Source organism: Anser cygnoides, chromosome 5 (assembly GCF_040182565.1).
Source record: "Anser cygnoides isolate HZ-2024a breed goose chromosome 5, Taihu_goose_T2T_genome, whole genome shotgun sequence".
NCBI classification, from domain to species: Eukaryota; Metazoa; Chordata; class Aves; order Anseriformes; family Anatidae; genus Anser; species Anser cygnoides.
In genome coordinates this window covers 38,835,710-38,851,813 of record NC_089877.1, presented here as the reverse complement: position 1 = coordinate 38,851,813, position 16,104 = coordinate 38,835,710, and the positions used below count along the sequence as shown (strand labels likewise).

Sequence of the window (16,104 nt, the reverse complement as noted above, 5' to 3'; positions counted from 1 at the left end):
CTGTGCCCACCAGGTCTGCCTGCCAGAGAGCTCCCCTGTACCTGCAAAGTCCACCTACAGAGGCGTGGCCACACCATGCTGCCGAGCCGAGATAACCCGCCTATAATTTTTCTAAAGCTTCTTACAAAAACAGAGTCAGTTTTCATGCTTTTACTTTCTGATCAATTGGCTTAAGTGCATTCACTTACCCATTTGATCTGAATCCCACACTCGGCAGGTATAAAACCTCAAGCACTTTACGAAACCTCACGTGATCTGATGACCTTTGCGATCAAGCCCCTCATAGAAATTCAGGACAGGTCTGGACAAGAAGCAGTGGGATAGCACACTAAGATTAGCTTTTTTTCTGCCCCTGCCTTCCCCCCCCCCCCCCCCCCAACGTTGAGGCACTGCACTACCACATCCTGGAAACTCACTGGTTCAATGTGGAACTGGTGGATTAAAAATGGTACACATAGGATTGTCGCTTTTGTATCACGTTTGTTGGTTTTGAACAACATTTCTCCAAAATCAAGTCAAGCTAGCCACTGAGCAAAATCATGCTGGTAGTAAAAGAAAGAACGTCCAAAAAAATAAAATATAAGGAAAATAATCACTTCTCCACTCAAAAATAATAAAGCACTTAATTACTTGAATTACTGCAAACTATCAGAGGTATCATTTTCTGGATCAGAATATTTGAAAGTAATCTAAAAAGAAAAAAAATCCTCCTGGAAACTTACAGAGGTCACAAAAAGGTCTACTTACGACAGATTGCCTTCTGAATTATGGCTGAATTATCACAGAGGACACATTTTATTATGGTGGCATGTGCTTGCACTGCTGTAAACCTTGGTTAAGAGGTAAGCATGGATTAAATCAAGAGAGAAACACCATAAAATAAAGGAAGCTCCTATGAACCCAAACTTCATCTGATCAAGGAAAAAGAAGAGAAATGGTAGAACACGCATCAGATGACCCCCGAATTTCAAAACTATATTAAGCCAAGCATGGAGAGGAAAAAAAAACCGTGGGCTTAAAAATAACACCATTAAGCACATATGAATTGTTTAACAGCTGTGCTGTATATAAAGCTGTGCAGTCTTGCCCAAAAATCTTCAATTTGCCTACAATTTGTTCCATAGCTAGATTTACACCTTTTTCCCCTCACAATCCCTTACAGCTCTTGAATTGATGTTTATTTACTAGGAAGCAAACGAAAGCAATGGCTGACAGAAGAGCTTGGCTGTTCTGGTTAGACAAGATTGTCATTTGTCATGTTTTAGTAATGCAATAAGAAAATGAGCCATGCCTGCTCTCAGGAGCAGAAGGTACATTTAAGGAGCAAGAAGGTACAAGAAGGAGCATTTAAGGTACAGGACCAAAGTTCAGGACAGTAAACTACTGCATCTCCCAAGACTATTCTGTATGAACGTCACTAAATCTGTCTCCATCCCAGTTTCACTGCCCCACCCCACAAAAAAGAAATTACTACAAACTACTTGTTGGATGCCTCATTTTACATACGTTATCTAAACACTTGCTTTCAGGACTTTGTTCCTAAGTACAGAGACTAGGATAAATGAGTGATAATGTCAAATACAATGATTCCTACTTCACTACAGAGAAATACCATTATCACAAACGTGGCAAAGCCACTTTTTTTTAAATGTTCGATGAAAAATGCTTTATGACTAGGAAAAGGCCCTCAAATAGAAGCATTACTGCTAGGATACATGGGCAGGCAAGTGACCGGAGAGAGAGAAACACTTTGCAATAACAGAAGAGGGGAACTCCGGAGGAATTAGTGGATATTTGAGAAGCCCGAGGTGGGAGTGAAAGCATGATTCTCTCTCTAAAGCAGAGATAAATGAACGCAGATAAAGTTTGACATGCAAGCGATACACATTACCTGAAGTATTTCAGTACTTTTGTAGGTCTCTTATCAGGGAGGTGAAAGCAAATAAATGTATTCATCCTGCACCTTGAGCTACTTCTGCATTTTGAAGGTGCGTTATATGCACCTGACAAACGCTCCAGTACAGTATGTGAACCTTTCTCTTTTGACATTCTGTTCTAGAAAATATTGGAAACTAAGGAAAATACATTGTGTTCCACTATGCAAATAGCAACTTCCCTGTGTAATTATAGTACATCTTGCCGAGAATTGCATCATGACTAGGATGCAACTAAGAGGACAAACATTTAACCACTATTCTTAGTTTGGTACAAAATTTTTCCCACGTTACATAAACACGTACACACCCGCATATGGGCAGCACCATCAGTCTCCTCATTGTTTTTACTTGAAAAGTAGAAAAGGAACAGTTATCTTTCATTTCAATAGCTTTATTTTTGCTAGTGCTTTAAAACAGGTAGTAACTTTTCTGATTAGCTTCTTGCACGATTATTCTTCCCTTGTCTTTACCACCATTGTCTTAACTTTCCAGAAAGTGAGACTATAAAACAGGAATAAAAAACAGGCATCAATTCCAAAATATCCTTAAAACTTCAGGAAAATAATTCACTTCTAGATGTGTATTCATAAGAGGGGGCTGTCCAGGAATTTCTCCTGTTTTCATAAAATGAATAGCTGCAGACCTGACGAAGGAAGAAACAGGATGTATTTCCAGTTTACACAAGTTCCCCAGAAGCACCAAGAACAAAATGTAGCAGATTTTTGAAGATACCATCTAAACCTTGCAAGCTTTTCCATACTTCAGCCAGAAGTATGAAACACGCAAAGTTCTTCTGAACACATGCATCCCTCTATCATTTTCCTTGCACACACCTCTATCAAAGAGTCAGCCAGCTCAGGGTAACCACACCTGAGCAGCAGCACATTAAAAGACGACACAGAACAGCTAAGAAGAAATTATGCCCTCATAAACTAACCTTGGTATATGGATTTGCACTCCACATTCAAGCTTTTGGTAATACTTCAAAATCCAGTTTTTCATTTATTTGGCTGGAAAATGGTAGAATATAGATTCTGCTCACTATTGCTCTCCTACACATTCAGCGTTAGATCTAAAAAAGCATATGAATGTTGCTAAGGATCCAGTTCCAGTCTTCTCCATACATCCAGGCTGTTAGATACGCATATAAAACTATCAGCTTCAAAAGAACTTACCTTTGTGTTCCAGTGGTATATTAAACTGGAAATTAAAAGTGGGGATCCTAACCTAATTGAAAAATCACAGTCAACACGGTGCAGCTTCTTCAAAGGGCCAGGGAGGAGTGAGGAGAAGGACAAGGCATTTTAACTCTACGGGGTGGAACAAAACCTTCATTTGCTTCCCAATTCATGTTCTACGTTTATATAAAGAACACACGGACAACTAAATTCAAGTTTTGAAAAGAAGCCTCCTTTTACCATAAAAAAGTACAGTTGTGGCTTTTAATGAGAAAACATTCAGAACATGTTGCTGCTGCTCCTTTTGAAAGCAATAAAGTTACTTTACTCCACAAATTAAGCTTTGTTTTTTTTGCACATGTGAACGGTCACGTATGTTTGGGGCCTGACCACGGCTACACTGCTACACTACCTGCACACCTCTGACCAGCAGTTCTCGTACAAAGTATCTTCCTGCTTGCCTTTCCCAGCGACCAAGTTTATAAAGAGCCTAATAAAAGGCCACCTAACTGAAGCAGTATCTGCATCCATCACAACTTGGGTGCATGGCAAAATATAGTGCAGAACTTGAAATACCACCACTGGGCAGTGAAGCTCTGCCATTTATCTGCTGAACTGTGATGGATGCCCATTGCCCCCTACTCCCAGACCTTCCAAACATGCTCAGTACTGCAGACCATGAAATCCTTCTGCTCTGCTCAACACAGGAGGGAAGGCATAGGGGAGGGAGACCCCTAAACAAAGATGGTTAACTTCCTACACTGAAAGAAAAGCAACAAGGAATGGTACTTTGCCGTTTGAGGATTCAGTAAGTTCTTTTGGAGCCAAACCTCAGATAAAATTTTAACCTTTTAAAGAGACAGCTGAAGAAGGAATAAATTGGCATGGATGCAACACACATACAACGCACAGCTCCTTTCATCTTTTGCTTCATCTTCTCTGATAATGGCTTGTAAAGTGGCTTTAAAAGAGAAGTTGAAATACACAATACTTATCACAACTTAAAATTTAATAGTGACCAGATCTGTGAGGTAGGTACAATCAGCATTGCACATCCATTCCTGGGGTTGACTTCAACTGTTGTAATCTTGTAGACAAACTAAGTAGTTATGTCCCCACCATGGTTTTTGTAGCTTACATATTCTAATTGTTTCACACTGAAAATGTGCTTTTTTGATCCGAGAAGATATTCTGCCTATACAAATATAAATACGCTAGCAAAGAGCAGCTGCTACTGTAGACAGCACTTCCCATGAAATCTGTGCTTTGCACAAGGATTTTGAAAGTCACCCTTCACCCATGCCTCTGAGCTGTCCAAGTAAAACAAGCTATACTGGTTAAAAAATATATTTTGCCTGTAACTACGCTTGACTTTCTTCCAGTGCAGGTGTACGCTCAAGTCTTCTTCACAGCCCAGCCAACAGCCGCCAGCAGACATTTGGAGCACAGACAAGATGCAGGCAGGTAACGCCCAGCTTTTCCCCGGATGACTCACGCATTTCCTCCAGCAGCACACAGGGCACCTGCCGGGCGCTTCCCCGAAAAGCCTGATTTACTGGGGTTGCGCAAGTCGCACACGCTGCACGTGCAGGGGACGGTGCAGCCACCTACCTCCTGTTTGGGAGCCCACAGAAGATAGCAGCCAAGACAGGGCGGCTGCCCCAGACAGGACATCTTCTGTCCATAACTTGTTTCCAGGGGCCCTTGGGGAAGCAGGGACAATTCAGAGTGGGCCATTGAATGAGCTCCCAGACGCTCGGGTACACCACAGTCACCAGATCAGTACGCTTCAGGGCCAGGACAAGCCTCCAGTTCTTCTCTGCCTTCCATCTCTTTACCTCTGTAATGAACCTAAGGCTTCGTTAGCTGAAGCACACCTTCCAGAAAGGCATCTGGGCTCAACTTCTACTCTGACAATAAGGAAAAATCAGTTCAGTTCCGTGATTTGTTTGAATAGCTGATCACATCCATTGTTAAAACGCACACCCTTTGAGTATTTGAAGCATCCTATCTTTAGCATCCTTTTGTTACCAATTACAAATAGATTATAGCTTTTTTTTAAACTTTATTAGCTAGATATCACATTCACCTCTTAACCTTCTTTTTTTTTAAAAAAAAAAATAAATCTCCTTATGCCTCATTATTAGAAATCTTTTTTTCCAATCTTTAAATACTGCAGCTCCTTTCCGCCTTTCTAACTTAGAAGGGATCCAAGTGCCTACTCAAGGCAACGTGAGCATGACTGATCAAAAGATTTGAAGCTATTCTTTGAATCTTAATAGGGATGAACAAGCACACAGAACTTTATCTGGATCTTCATTCCCCAACAGATTAAAAGAACATTACTTCATTTAATAATGCTGCAAGGTTAAAACGTTTAAGTTCCTAACATTTACAAATTCAGAAAATACTTACATCCTAAGGCACCAGGAAAAATGCTAGTACTCATTATTTGAGCAAGCAAAGAAAAATCTATGAAGTCAATTTACTTTCATTCTCCAGACAAAAGAGCTATAAATGTAAAATAGTCCTTGTTTTATAAATATTTAATCAGCTTAGTAACAATTAAGACCATCTCACCCCACACGGGTTGTGCTACCTTTGATTAAAAAACTCAAGGAGAAAAAAAAAAAGTTTTTTCTTATAAATCCATTTTCTTCACTCTCTCATTCAGAGTCATGGAAGGGGGAAAAAGCTGCAGCACGATCATTGGAAATCAGGTTGCAAGAAACAAAGGGAGAGCACATTGCAAAAAAGTTCTGCCCTCTTCCAGGTAGAAATAGCTCTTTATCACTGCTTGGTTCCGCTGCAGTCCTTGAATACCCTCGAGCAAAGGAGCAGTACTGATTCAAGGCAAACTATCTGACCCGAGGGACTCTGTAGAAGGGAGGGGGGAAGATGATCCAGCCAGAAACTTGAATGAGTGCATCTTATCATCTGCTAATACAGCCATTAACATGGAAAGCTGCTCAGTTCCACTTTCCTGCCTGCTGTCCCAACGCCTTCCTCATCCTCCCCTCGGGCTCAAAGAGGAGATGGGTTCTGCCACCCTTTACAAGGAACACACTCGAGCAGCAGCAAGAGAATCTCCAAAACAAGTTGTGCCCCCCGTTCCCTCGATACCATCCTTGTCACACTTGACCAAGGCTATTCTGAACCTGCAGAACTTGGGAGAAAAACATATCCATCCCTGAGCTCGCTGAAAAGCATTACCCACACCACACTCGGCACACTTCAAGGCTTGCTGGGCTGCCTGGTGGGTGAGAAACAAAGGGCACACCAGACCGCCATCGTGCGAGTCAGGACGTGCACAGGTTTCCAGCTTCCACACCTTGAGCCTCTACCGCGAGCAAAAGCTGCAGTTTCCCCCGCTTCGTTTATTGCTCATTTCCACTCCAGACAATCAACTGCCAACAGAACTTGAAAGCCCACGCTGTCTCACCATGCAACAAAGGAAACCAGATCATCCTCCCGTACAGCACACATCTGCTTTTGTACCACAACTCCTATTAGCAGACTGTTGATTAAGAAAAACATATTGGCAATGAGAAACAGATCAGCAGCTTGGCATTTGTTCTACTTGTGCAACCTTTCAGAAACAGCCCTGCATTGCAATGAAAGCAACAAACATCTGCTATGTGCAAATATAAATATTAGAGAATCCAAAAGATGCAATGTTGTTCAAAAATTGGCTGAATGGATACAGAGAAACCTTACCAGACCATCATTCAGACACTTAAATGGAACTTTTTAATTCCTAAAACCACAGTAACAGTAAACTAATATTTCAATAGGGCTTATGTAGTCAATAAAAGTATCACTGATCCCTCTCTTAAGAGTGTTCTTCAGTAGTCTACCAACACAAAATGCTCATTGGGATCTCTGAAACCCAGCGAGGCATCTTTTGGTGCTAGAGCCAAACCGCTTCCCATTCCTTCCTTCCTGCTCAACCCAACTGGAAACTGCATTTTCACAGCGACGGCTTCCTGCTAGCCCAGGAACCAGCTCACCGTGGGGTGACTGCAGTTGCTTGGTCTGTAGACAAACAGCAGAAACACACCTAGGGATAGGAAGTCAAGTCAGGGGAGGTTTGCCACTGTGCTGTCAAACTGCATGCCTGTGCTAATAGCTCCACACACGTGCTTGCGAACAAAACAAAGAACAATTCCCAATGTGTACAACTACATCAGTTCCTATAAACGAGAGTGATAAGACTGAACAGAGAAAAATTACACGCAGCTCCTTGATCCATTGTTCCATGCTACAAGGATGTTGTGTTAAATATCACTGTAGGAGGAAGTCAAAGCTGCTCCGGAACATAGGAAAATACTTGGAGAAACAGGAGACTTGGACTTGAGAGGGGCAATCCAGTGGAGCTGCTCAGCACACTGTGTTGGAACAGCTGGAGAAGCACACCAGATTCCCAGAAGACACTCATCTCCTCCCAGTCTTGCAGTTTTCTGACAAAAAGTGTCACCACCCTTGGTACAAGCCAGAAACTAAAGGATCGCTCCAAGTGGTCCAAGTGGTAACAATAAGAGAAAAAGAGTCAAGCACGAGCATTATGTCTGAACCTAATTCTGAACAGAGCATTACTCTCCTAAGGACAAGACGAAACATGCTTAAAGAAACAAATAGTTTATAAACGTTTTAAAAGCCTCCCTCAGATACAGATGGATCTATGTTGAAATTACACCGCTGTACTCCAATGTGCTTACTGGAAAACAGAAACTGCAATTATTTTTCAAGACAATGACAACATTTTACCTGCATTGTAATATAGCTTGAATCCATTTATGTTAGAGACATTACCATACTATAGAGCAGACTTACGATAAACTATGCGATGCACACAGGAGACACTTTTTACCTCCTATCAAGAAAGTCACAGTAACGAGGCTGAAAACCTATATGATTAACCTATCTAGACTTTCAATGCATGTCAAATATCAAAAGTTCAAATTATTTATCCAGTCTGCTAATTCCTCTGCAACAGTAAGAAACTCTCCCTCAATCCTATTCCCTACAGAACCACTACAGTCGGGCTGCAAGCTGATGGACAGAGCAGAAGCAGCAAATATGCACTCCGATCCTTGTAGGAACACCACAGAGGAAAGGGAACTACGAAGTCCACAACCGCCCTCTAAAAAAGCCCCAAACCTCGCTTTTAGTCCTCGAGCAATATTTAGGGGAGCTGTTACTAATTCATAGACCTTTCTAATACCCAGTGACGTGCTACTCTATAAATTAACGTGTCTGAGCACCGCAATGCCTCTGTTACTCATGTTTGCTCAGTATCGACTGCAGAATTCTCCCAAAGAGAGCAAATGTTAAGTATGATTTTTTTCCTTACATGGAAAACATAAAGATGAGACGCAGCCAGTGCTCTAAGTCAGAAGAAAACTCATTCTGCTCTTCTTATCCTGTCCATTTTATTGCTGTTGATTAGTGCTGCACTTGGAAAGGGCCACGACTATTTTGTGAGTGGCTTAAGCAAGCACTCCTCCCCGCTGCTATCTTCTCTGGGCCTTGCAAAAGTCAAACCTTCAAAGTTCAATAATCTGTGACAAAACCCAGCCTGTAAAACTGCAAACAGCAGGATTAAGATGACATCCCACAAAAAAAAAGGAAGATTAAGAATTTCTTTTATGCTTTGGAGATTAGGTCGAAGTGCCATAATAAAAAGATGCTTCCAGCTCTTTATCACCTTTCGTACATTCTCTATCCCATAAAACTCTCAGGGTGAGCCCCCATGAGCCAGACTGCCTGCCACCTTGCCAAGGGTTGAGCCGAGGACCTGGCTGCAGCCTTCCGCTGTTTGCACGCTCGCTTTCAGGCTGCCACAGCAGCAGCCGATGCAGGCATGGAGTCACTGCCTGTCTTTTGTTTTTCAGAACAAGGAGAAAACACATTTTTTCCCCTCCCTCGTCTGGGAAACAGGAAATAGATTCTTATAAAGGCTCTCCCACATACAGACAGGGCAGGAAAAAGGTGGAGTTTGGCAACATTAAGATTTGTTCTTCAAATGCAGACCAGTAATTATTCTAAGGTAAGCGACAGGATGGCTGGGCTTACCGGTGTTTACCCACTCCGGTGCTGCTGTTTTCAAATTTATTTATATTTCAAGCAGACTTGCTTATAAATGTACAAAATCATTTATTTTTACCCAAGTTTTCAGGTGGTTAGACTCTTGCAGAGACTTTATGTACCTATACATAAAGGCAACCAAAGCAAAGAAATATGCCTGCCTAAATAACTGTACAAGTTAATTAGTTCACAAGCTCCTTATAAAGTGGCTAGACATTTTATCCCCATTTTATAAATGAGGCTGTACTGTTTCAAGTGCAGAATATCGCTCCCCAGAGCATGCAGAAAGTTCCACACCTCCACTTCAGCAGCCATAAATGAGCAGCAATACTGTCTTTAGCTCAAGGGGGAAAGAAAATCGTTAGGACAGAAAAGTATGCGGATTTTCTAGGAATGTCAGTTACTTGATAGCTGTTAACTTCTGGTGGCTGGAAGGTCTGAGAGAGATCTTCCCACTGGTCGGATGTATTCCAGGGTCTTACATTAAGAACCAATAACAGGAGAGGAGTTGGCAGGATCAGACAGAAGACTCTCCAGTGAAAGATCCTGAGATGCTGGGTTGACACTGTGTTTGCATGAGCTACCCAAAAAATTCCTGCAAGTACTAAGAACAAAGCTCAGTTGGCCTTTGCTTCTACATGGGATGTCCTACCCCTACTTTTAAACACAGAAGTTTGTATGAGATCAGTTTTCGTAATATACTCTGAATTAGTTCTAGGTTTAGAACTTTTTAAAAGCTTTTCATCATACGGGGAGGCACAATTTGGATTTAAAAAAAAGTTTTATATAATTACTATCTCAAACCAGATATCTTGCAAAATGAAGAAAATAAATTTAAGTGTGCTCAGTATCCAGCTCTTTCAGTTTACCCTGCCTATATTGAGAACAGCTCCAATGTGCACAGGCTGCAATTAATCAGCAGTTCTCAAAGTGGTTTAAATCACGTTTTTCTTCCCTAGCATATGCCTCCAACATGAATTTACCTATGTCCAAATCACATATTCCTCCATCACAGCATACCTACCACGAGCTCCGGCTTACACCAGTGTGGTCCATGCATCCATCCCCTCCACCAGTTTGTCCCCCTTCCCTCACGCACAAATTCCCAGCTCCCCACCTGTTCCAGGTAGCTCTAAGCGCAAAAAGAAGACTCAACTATCTCTCCAGCTTCTAGTCTCTGGCCAACAAGCTCTCCTGCCTTGTCCTTTGCCGTCGCTGCCTACCTTTTCTTCTCTATCTCCTGGTCTCTGCAGAGACAGTGGGAAGGAGCACGCCATGTGGTCGGTTCACCCAAGAAAGGGGACTGTCAGGAGCTCGGGGCAGAGAAGCTCTGCCAGAAACAAACCACTCATGGCACAGGGTCCTGCGTGGAATGGCTCTGCCTGCACTGCTCTTGGCTCCCAGGTCACCTCCAAACGGCATCGGCATTGGTTTCAGAGTTCAAGACATTCCCAGAAGGCATTTCATACCCGAAGCTACTATAAGATAGTTTTCAGATCATGAAGACGTCTCTAAAACAACAGCCAGCCGATACGTAAATCTGTCCAGTCCCTGCCATGATGGATGACAGGAGGGAGACAAACGAAGCCAGTAAATAGTACTCTTCTGTTAAAGAGGTGCTACAGACCCAGAAAAATCGCATTTTTTAAACAGCGCTTTTTAAAACCATACACTGCAACGCAAAGAGACAGGTCCCTCATGAAATAAGGGGTCAGTACAACCAGCACCAACAAAGGGCAACGCTCCTCTGGCACCACAGTTAATGTAAAAGTGCAGTACGTGCTCAGGTACCTCCGGAGACCTCAGTAATTTTGGAGCTGTGCGAGCTGAGGTATGGCTCACGTCTGCATCTGTCCTCCTCTGAAGCCATGGCTCCCCACTCCATCGCACCACGCACTGGGATGGCTGTGTTATCTACCTGCACACAAGGCTTCCTGTGTTCAAACTGCTTACAGCGCTAACCCAGAGGGGAGTCAATCTCAGAAAGCCATATTCCAACCACTGAGAAATCAATTTGCATTTGACAAAGATGGAATGAACCTGTAAAAAACATCTAACTTGTTCCAGCTGCTGAATAGCTACCTCATTTTTTGTTTGCTGAGGTCCAAATAGCCTTTAGAACCAAAAAAAGACTTTTTCATAAACTTAAGTACAGTAAGAATACTGAGCATACTACAGAGCACATCATTTAACCCCTATAAAAATATTTAAATGTGATCAATATAGTTCCTCTTCAAAGCATTCTCTGAGCATCAACCACTACAAAAATCCCTCAAAACAGGCTCTACGAAATCAAATTATAACAAAAAAATGTTTAGATTCCCCTCAGAAAACTACAGTACTACTGTGCCAAGAATATACTCGTAACTAGAACAGAGTAGGAAAGCAAAGACTTGTCTGCAAAAAGAACAGGTTTAGCTCTTTGGAGTACTGCAGTAGCTTTATGATGGCCATGAAATAAAGCTACAAGCCAATAAACCTGACACACAGAAAGCCAGCGTGGAGCTGTCAGCCACCTAACATTCGGCATTAGTATCCCTCCTGCCAATGCAGATGCTTCTTTATCTTTAGCATCCTTCGGCATTGCTGCTCTTCTCTCCCACACATCGTAAAGAAGCCACATTTTCTTTTAGCAGAGTTAGCAGCAAAATGAAATGAGTGATGTTTCGTCTTACATGCTTGGCAGGATGGAGCTTTGTTAATGATTTTTATCTTCCATTCGCAAGTTCTGCTTTTTCTTTTTTGGCTTTAGAGTGGACCATACTCAAGAATCCCCTTCATACAGCTATGAGGGAAGAAACCTCAACTTACATCATCATTACTGTAGGTACAGGGTGACAGCTGGTAAAGGAAGAAAACAAGTTCCCATTGTATCGCAATGGAAAGCTTGAATTCACTGAAAAAGCAATTAAAATGGCTATATTTAATACATTTGTCCATTACGATCTCACGTAACTATATTCCAGTTAAAAGCTCTGGTTCTCAGCATCTCAGAGGGAAGAAGCAGAAACAAACTGCCTGCCGCAGCTCAAACTGCGGAACCTGCGATTCACAGCAACTGGTGTAAAAGTTTAGAGTTAATTTACAGCCTCTAATTATTATTAAGGGGCTATAAATGGGGACCTTAATAGTTCTGGTGTAGAAGAGATCAATTACATGGCTACTTTTAGTAGGCACTTCTTGCCCTGCGTGTATACTGCCTTCATTATAAGCCCTGACCACACTACACGCTCTGAGGCTGTTTAGAGTAAGGGAGGGCAGAAAAACACAGAAGGTGCCAAAAACCAAAACAAACACAGAAGTCAAGTGTCAATTACGTGTTTTGTTGTTTCTCGTCCTGGCCCAAGGTTGTAACAAGCCCTTTGTAGCACTCAGATCCTAATATGAGCATTTATCACCGTGTGAGATTCTGTGTAAGAGATGACAGCTTCGCTGAATTTGTGCCACAGCATTGTTTTATGTCAAAAGGCAAGACGTTTCCAGTTAGTAAGCGCACACACCATAGGGGAAAAAAAAATCAGGAATACACACATGCCACAACACATCCTGGAGATGTTTCTGGTTCTTCAGAGGTGTTGCTGTTAGCTGCACAGAGCTAACCTATGGGAATGAATATATAGTCCTAAAGGCTGTTGTTTGATTTAACTGCTTCAAACTGCAGGAAACTAACTGAAGAGGCCAGAGTTAAGGGTAAGCATTAAAATGAGCATCTTCGTATGTTATAGCCTGAAATTTTTTATTTCTTAATCACTTTTCCACATAAAAGCAACAAAGATTTTTCCAGCTACAATATCATCTGGCAAGTGTTTCAGCTTCAGAATTACATGACAGTATCAGTCTACGCTGTATGGTCCACTGATCCGAGTAACTGGTTGATTGAGAGGCTACCTAAAAACTATTTTATAGTTAAATGTATATTTTCCCCAGTCATCTGCAGCATTCGCCATGAAGAAGGCTCAGTTCCAAACCCATATTTGGGAATAGCTCTATTAATATAACAACAATGACTCACAGTGCAACTTCTAATGAAATCTCCTATTTAGAAGCATTGAGTTTATAATACTTTCCCCATATAAGGCCTAAAGTCGAAATCTTTACACATACATCGTTAATGAAAATAAAAGTGCTTAAACTACTTTCGCCTGCTCAAACATGCAAGAAAAAAAATCCCAAAAGAAAACACATGTGAGATCATAAATCTTGCGCTGTAGGACAAACGCTACCGGAGCAGCCAGAGGACAGCTGCCACAAAATCAGTACCCACAATCCTTACAAAAGCTCTCCCGTCGCTGAAGGTGGGGAATACTCCGTCATCTCGGCGTTACGGTTCGAGAAGAACCACTGCCAGCTTCAGAGAATGGAAGAGCAAACCTGGAGCTCCTCGACAAGGGAGCACGAAGAGCTGTGGCTGACCAAGAGAGCATGAGGTCCCCTCAAGTCACCGGTGCTGGCGTGACATCTCGGCTTACGCTTGTTTGACACCAGAAAGCATTTTAAAGAAGACTCTCCAAAAACGGATTGCCAGTGCAACAAAAAGCAAAGTGGATAATGCACATTTTTTGGCCTTAGGCTGACAAACGTTTGCTATGCTTTCCAAGGATAACAGCCTGTGTTACTACCCTTACATTTTCCCTTTTTCAAGGGTAGGAACTGCAGTAATTTGGGAGGATTGTAAAACAGTTCAAACAGCTGCTTCTCCTCAGATAAGATATTTGGGTGTTCGTATTACTTCTGTCTGCCAGATGAACTATTTTAACAGGCTTTCACGAGCTGCTTGTCACATCCTTTAATACCGGTTTTCCTGCAGTTGCAATGACCCTTAAAAAAAAGCTCTCTGAAATAGACTTACTTTGCTCTTTCTTGTTTCTACATTTTTGGGCAAAAGAAATGCAAGACACTACTTTTTCTCCCTGGCTTGTTTTGCGTCAGTACAAGAGGGAAGCATACGAGAAAAATAAATTCCTTTTCAATTTCAGTGCTTGGCTCAAAATCAAGAGTCATTAGTTTAAATCAGTGGCTCGGAGCAGAGGAAACAGATCTTGAGGCCAACAATATTTTATCAGAGTTGGTTGAACATCCATTAATCTTTAAGGAATTCCTAAATATTTCTTCCCTGTCCAACCAGGATTTGTTTCAAGACATCGCTTACTTCTGCCTTTGATTACATAAAATCACCTTCAAGTACACACAGTCCTGAGATGAAGGTGGCAAAAAGCATCTCCACTGTTCTGTTCCAGGTCTGCTTTTTTTGGAGACCAGGACTCAGCGAGCATTTTCAGAAGGACCCAGGACAGCACAGGGCAGGGAGATGTCAAGCTATTTGACTTCTCAGTTAGACCCTGGTATGACAAGCTGAACACAAACTTTCCAGAAAGCTGAGCAAGTGCTCCTCAGCAGTGACAGCACTGAAGCTAGCTGCAAACACGTCATTTTCAAGTCTTCCTCCCTGCAGATTTCCGAACGCACAATCTAGCTATGCTCCCTTTGCACCGAAAGCATCCCAGGTAAACACTGCCACACAGACAATATTCAGCAGCACAGAATCTGGTAATGGAAAGGAGGGAAGGTCAAATAATTCAATTAACATTTAAACATTTTACTTTTTGCTACACGTTTGTTTCAGTGAATAACCTCTTTTACATGCTGTTTGGTTTCCATTACCAGCCGTTTGGGATGGCTGCTATGCATGAGTTGCAGAGATAATTGCTCACAGTCTTAACAGTCATCTTCAGGCTGTTCTCAAGTCTCTAAACCTTCAGAGGTTTAGAAAATATTGCAGACCAAGTGCCCCTTGCCAAAATAACTGGGCCAATCAGCAGAGTGATGAGGCATCGCAGAGCAGTGCCCCCAGAAATCCCAATTCGGGTGCGACTGTACTTAGCAGACTGTTTCTCAGGGTATCCTGGGATGTTTAAAGCAAGGTCAGCAAGTTGCCAGCTGCCCAAGGGAGCTCTCCACTTCTGTAATTGCAGAAAACTGCAGGCAGAGTGAAAGTACACTGGCACGGACACAGCTCTGTCCCCACCTGTGAAGGAAGGCATAGGCCCATACATAATGCTTTTGAAAGGCACACTAAACTTAGGTCACCCCACCAATGTTCAAGCTGCATACTTGCTTCGGGTGGGTTGAGGTCATATCTTGTAAGATGCATGCTTGGATTTACACCCTTCCTTAAGTCATTAGGAGAGGAGATAGCGGAAGTAGATGGGCAATAACCAGCACTCGCTATCTGACACCTTACCAGTGTGCAAAGACTTCGGCTGCCACCAATTCCAAATGCTAAAGGAACAGGACAGAAGTTTAAAAAAACACCAAAACACAGCATTTGCCAAGAGAAAACATACTGAAATAGTTATAGCACCAGTGCATTTTCCGCTGCCAATAAACACAGCACCGAGCAAATAAAGGGATATCATCCAACTTAAGATGACCTTCAAAAGAAATTGTTTAAAAAGAGATATTGCAACGCGAAGAAATAGAACCAGCATACTCCAGGCTAGCTTGTAACAGCAAAGCTGACTTAACATTGCCAGAAAGAAGCTGGCAGGTAAAGGTTCCTACTTCAGTCTCAGCAAGATGGTGTAGGTGGTCTCACCCACCAGAGGTGTCTCTCCACAAACACACATAACCATCACCTGCTTAAAAAAGCAAAAGCAAACTTGTCCACATCCAGTGACAGCAACACAAGGAAAACCTACAAATCACCACCCCTAAGTGAAAGTCTGGACTTTGTATGAGTTTCCAATTCACACACGTACAGCTCTAACACTAGCATCAACCAAGGTGCAATGAAATAGGAGCAAGGTGAGGCAGGGGGAGCTTTTGGCTGGCACTGGATTTGAAAACGTTTTCAAATATCTTCGCTTCCCTTGCAGTCTTCATCCTTCTTGTGAGTTCACAAA

At 42.3% G+C, this 16,104-nt stretch overlaps 1 protein-coding gene across 6 annotated transcripts in view; it reads right to left on the bottom strand.

Moving 5' to 3' along the window:
- MOB2 (MOB kinase activator 2) overlaps positions 1 to 16,104 on the bottom strand; it is a 112,477-nt gene that overhangs the window by 36,584 nt on the left and 59,789 nt on the right. Inside the window, exon 1 of one of the 6 annotated variants that reach the window (XM_048066556.2) lies at positions 1,892 to 1,971. The exons of the other annotated variants lie outside the window; for them this stretch is intronic. Within the exon in view, the coding sequence (XP_047922513.1) occupies positions 1,892 to 1,956 (65 nt within the window). The 5' untranslated portion in view covers positions 1,957 to 1,971. Of the gene's footprint in view, positions 1 to 1,891; positions 1,972 to 16,104 lie in introns of those variants that run through there. 6 annotated transcript variants of the gene reach the window in all.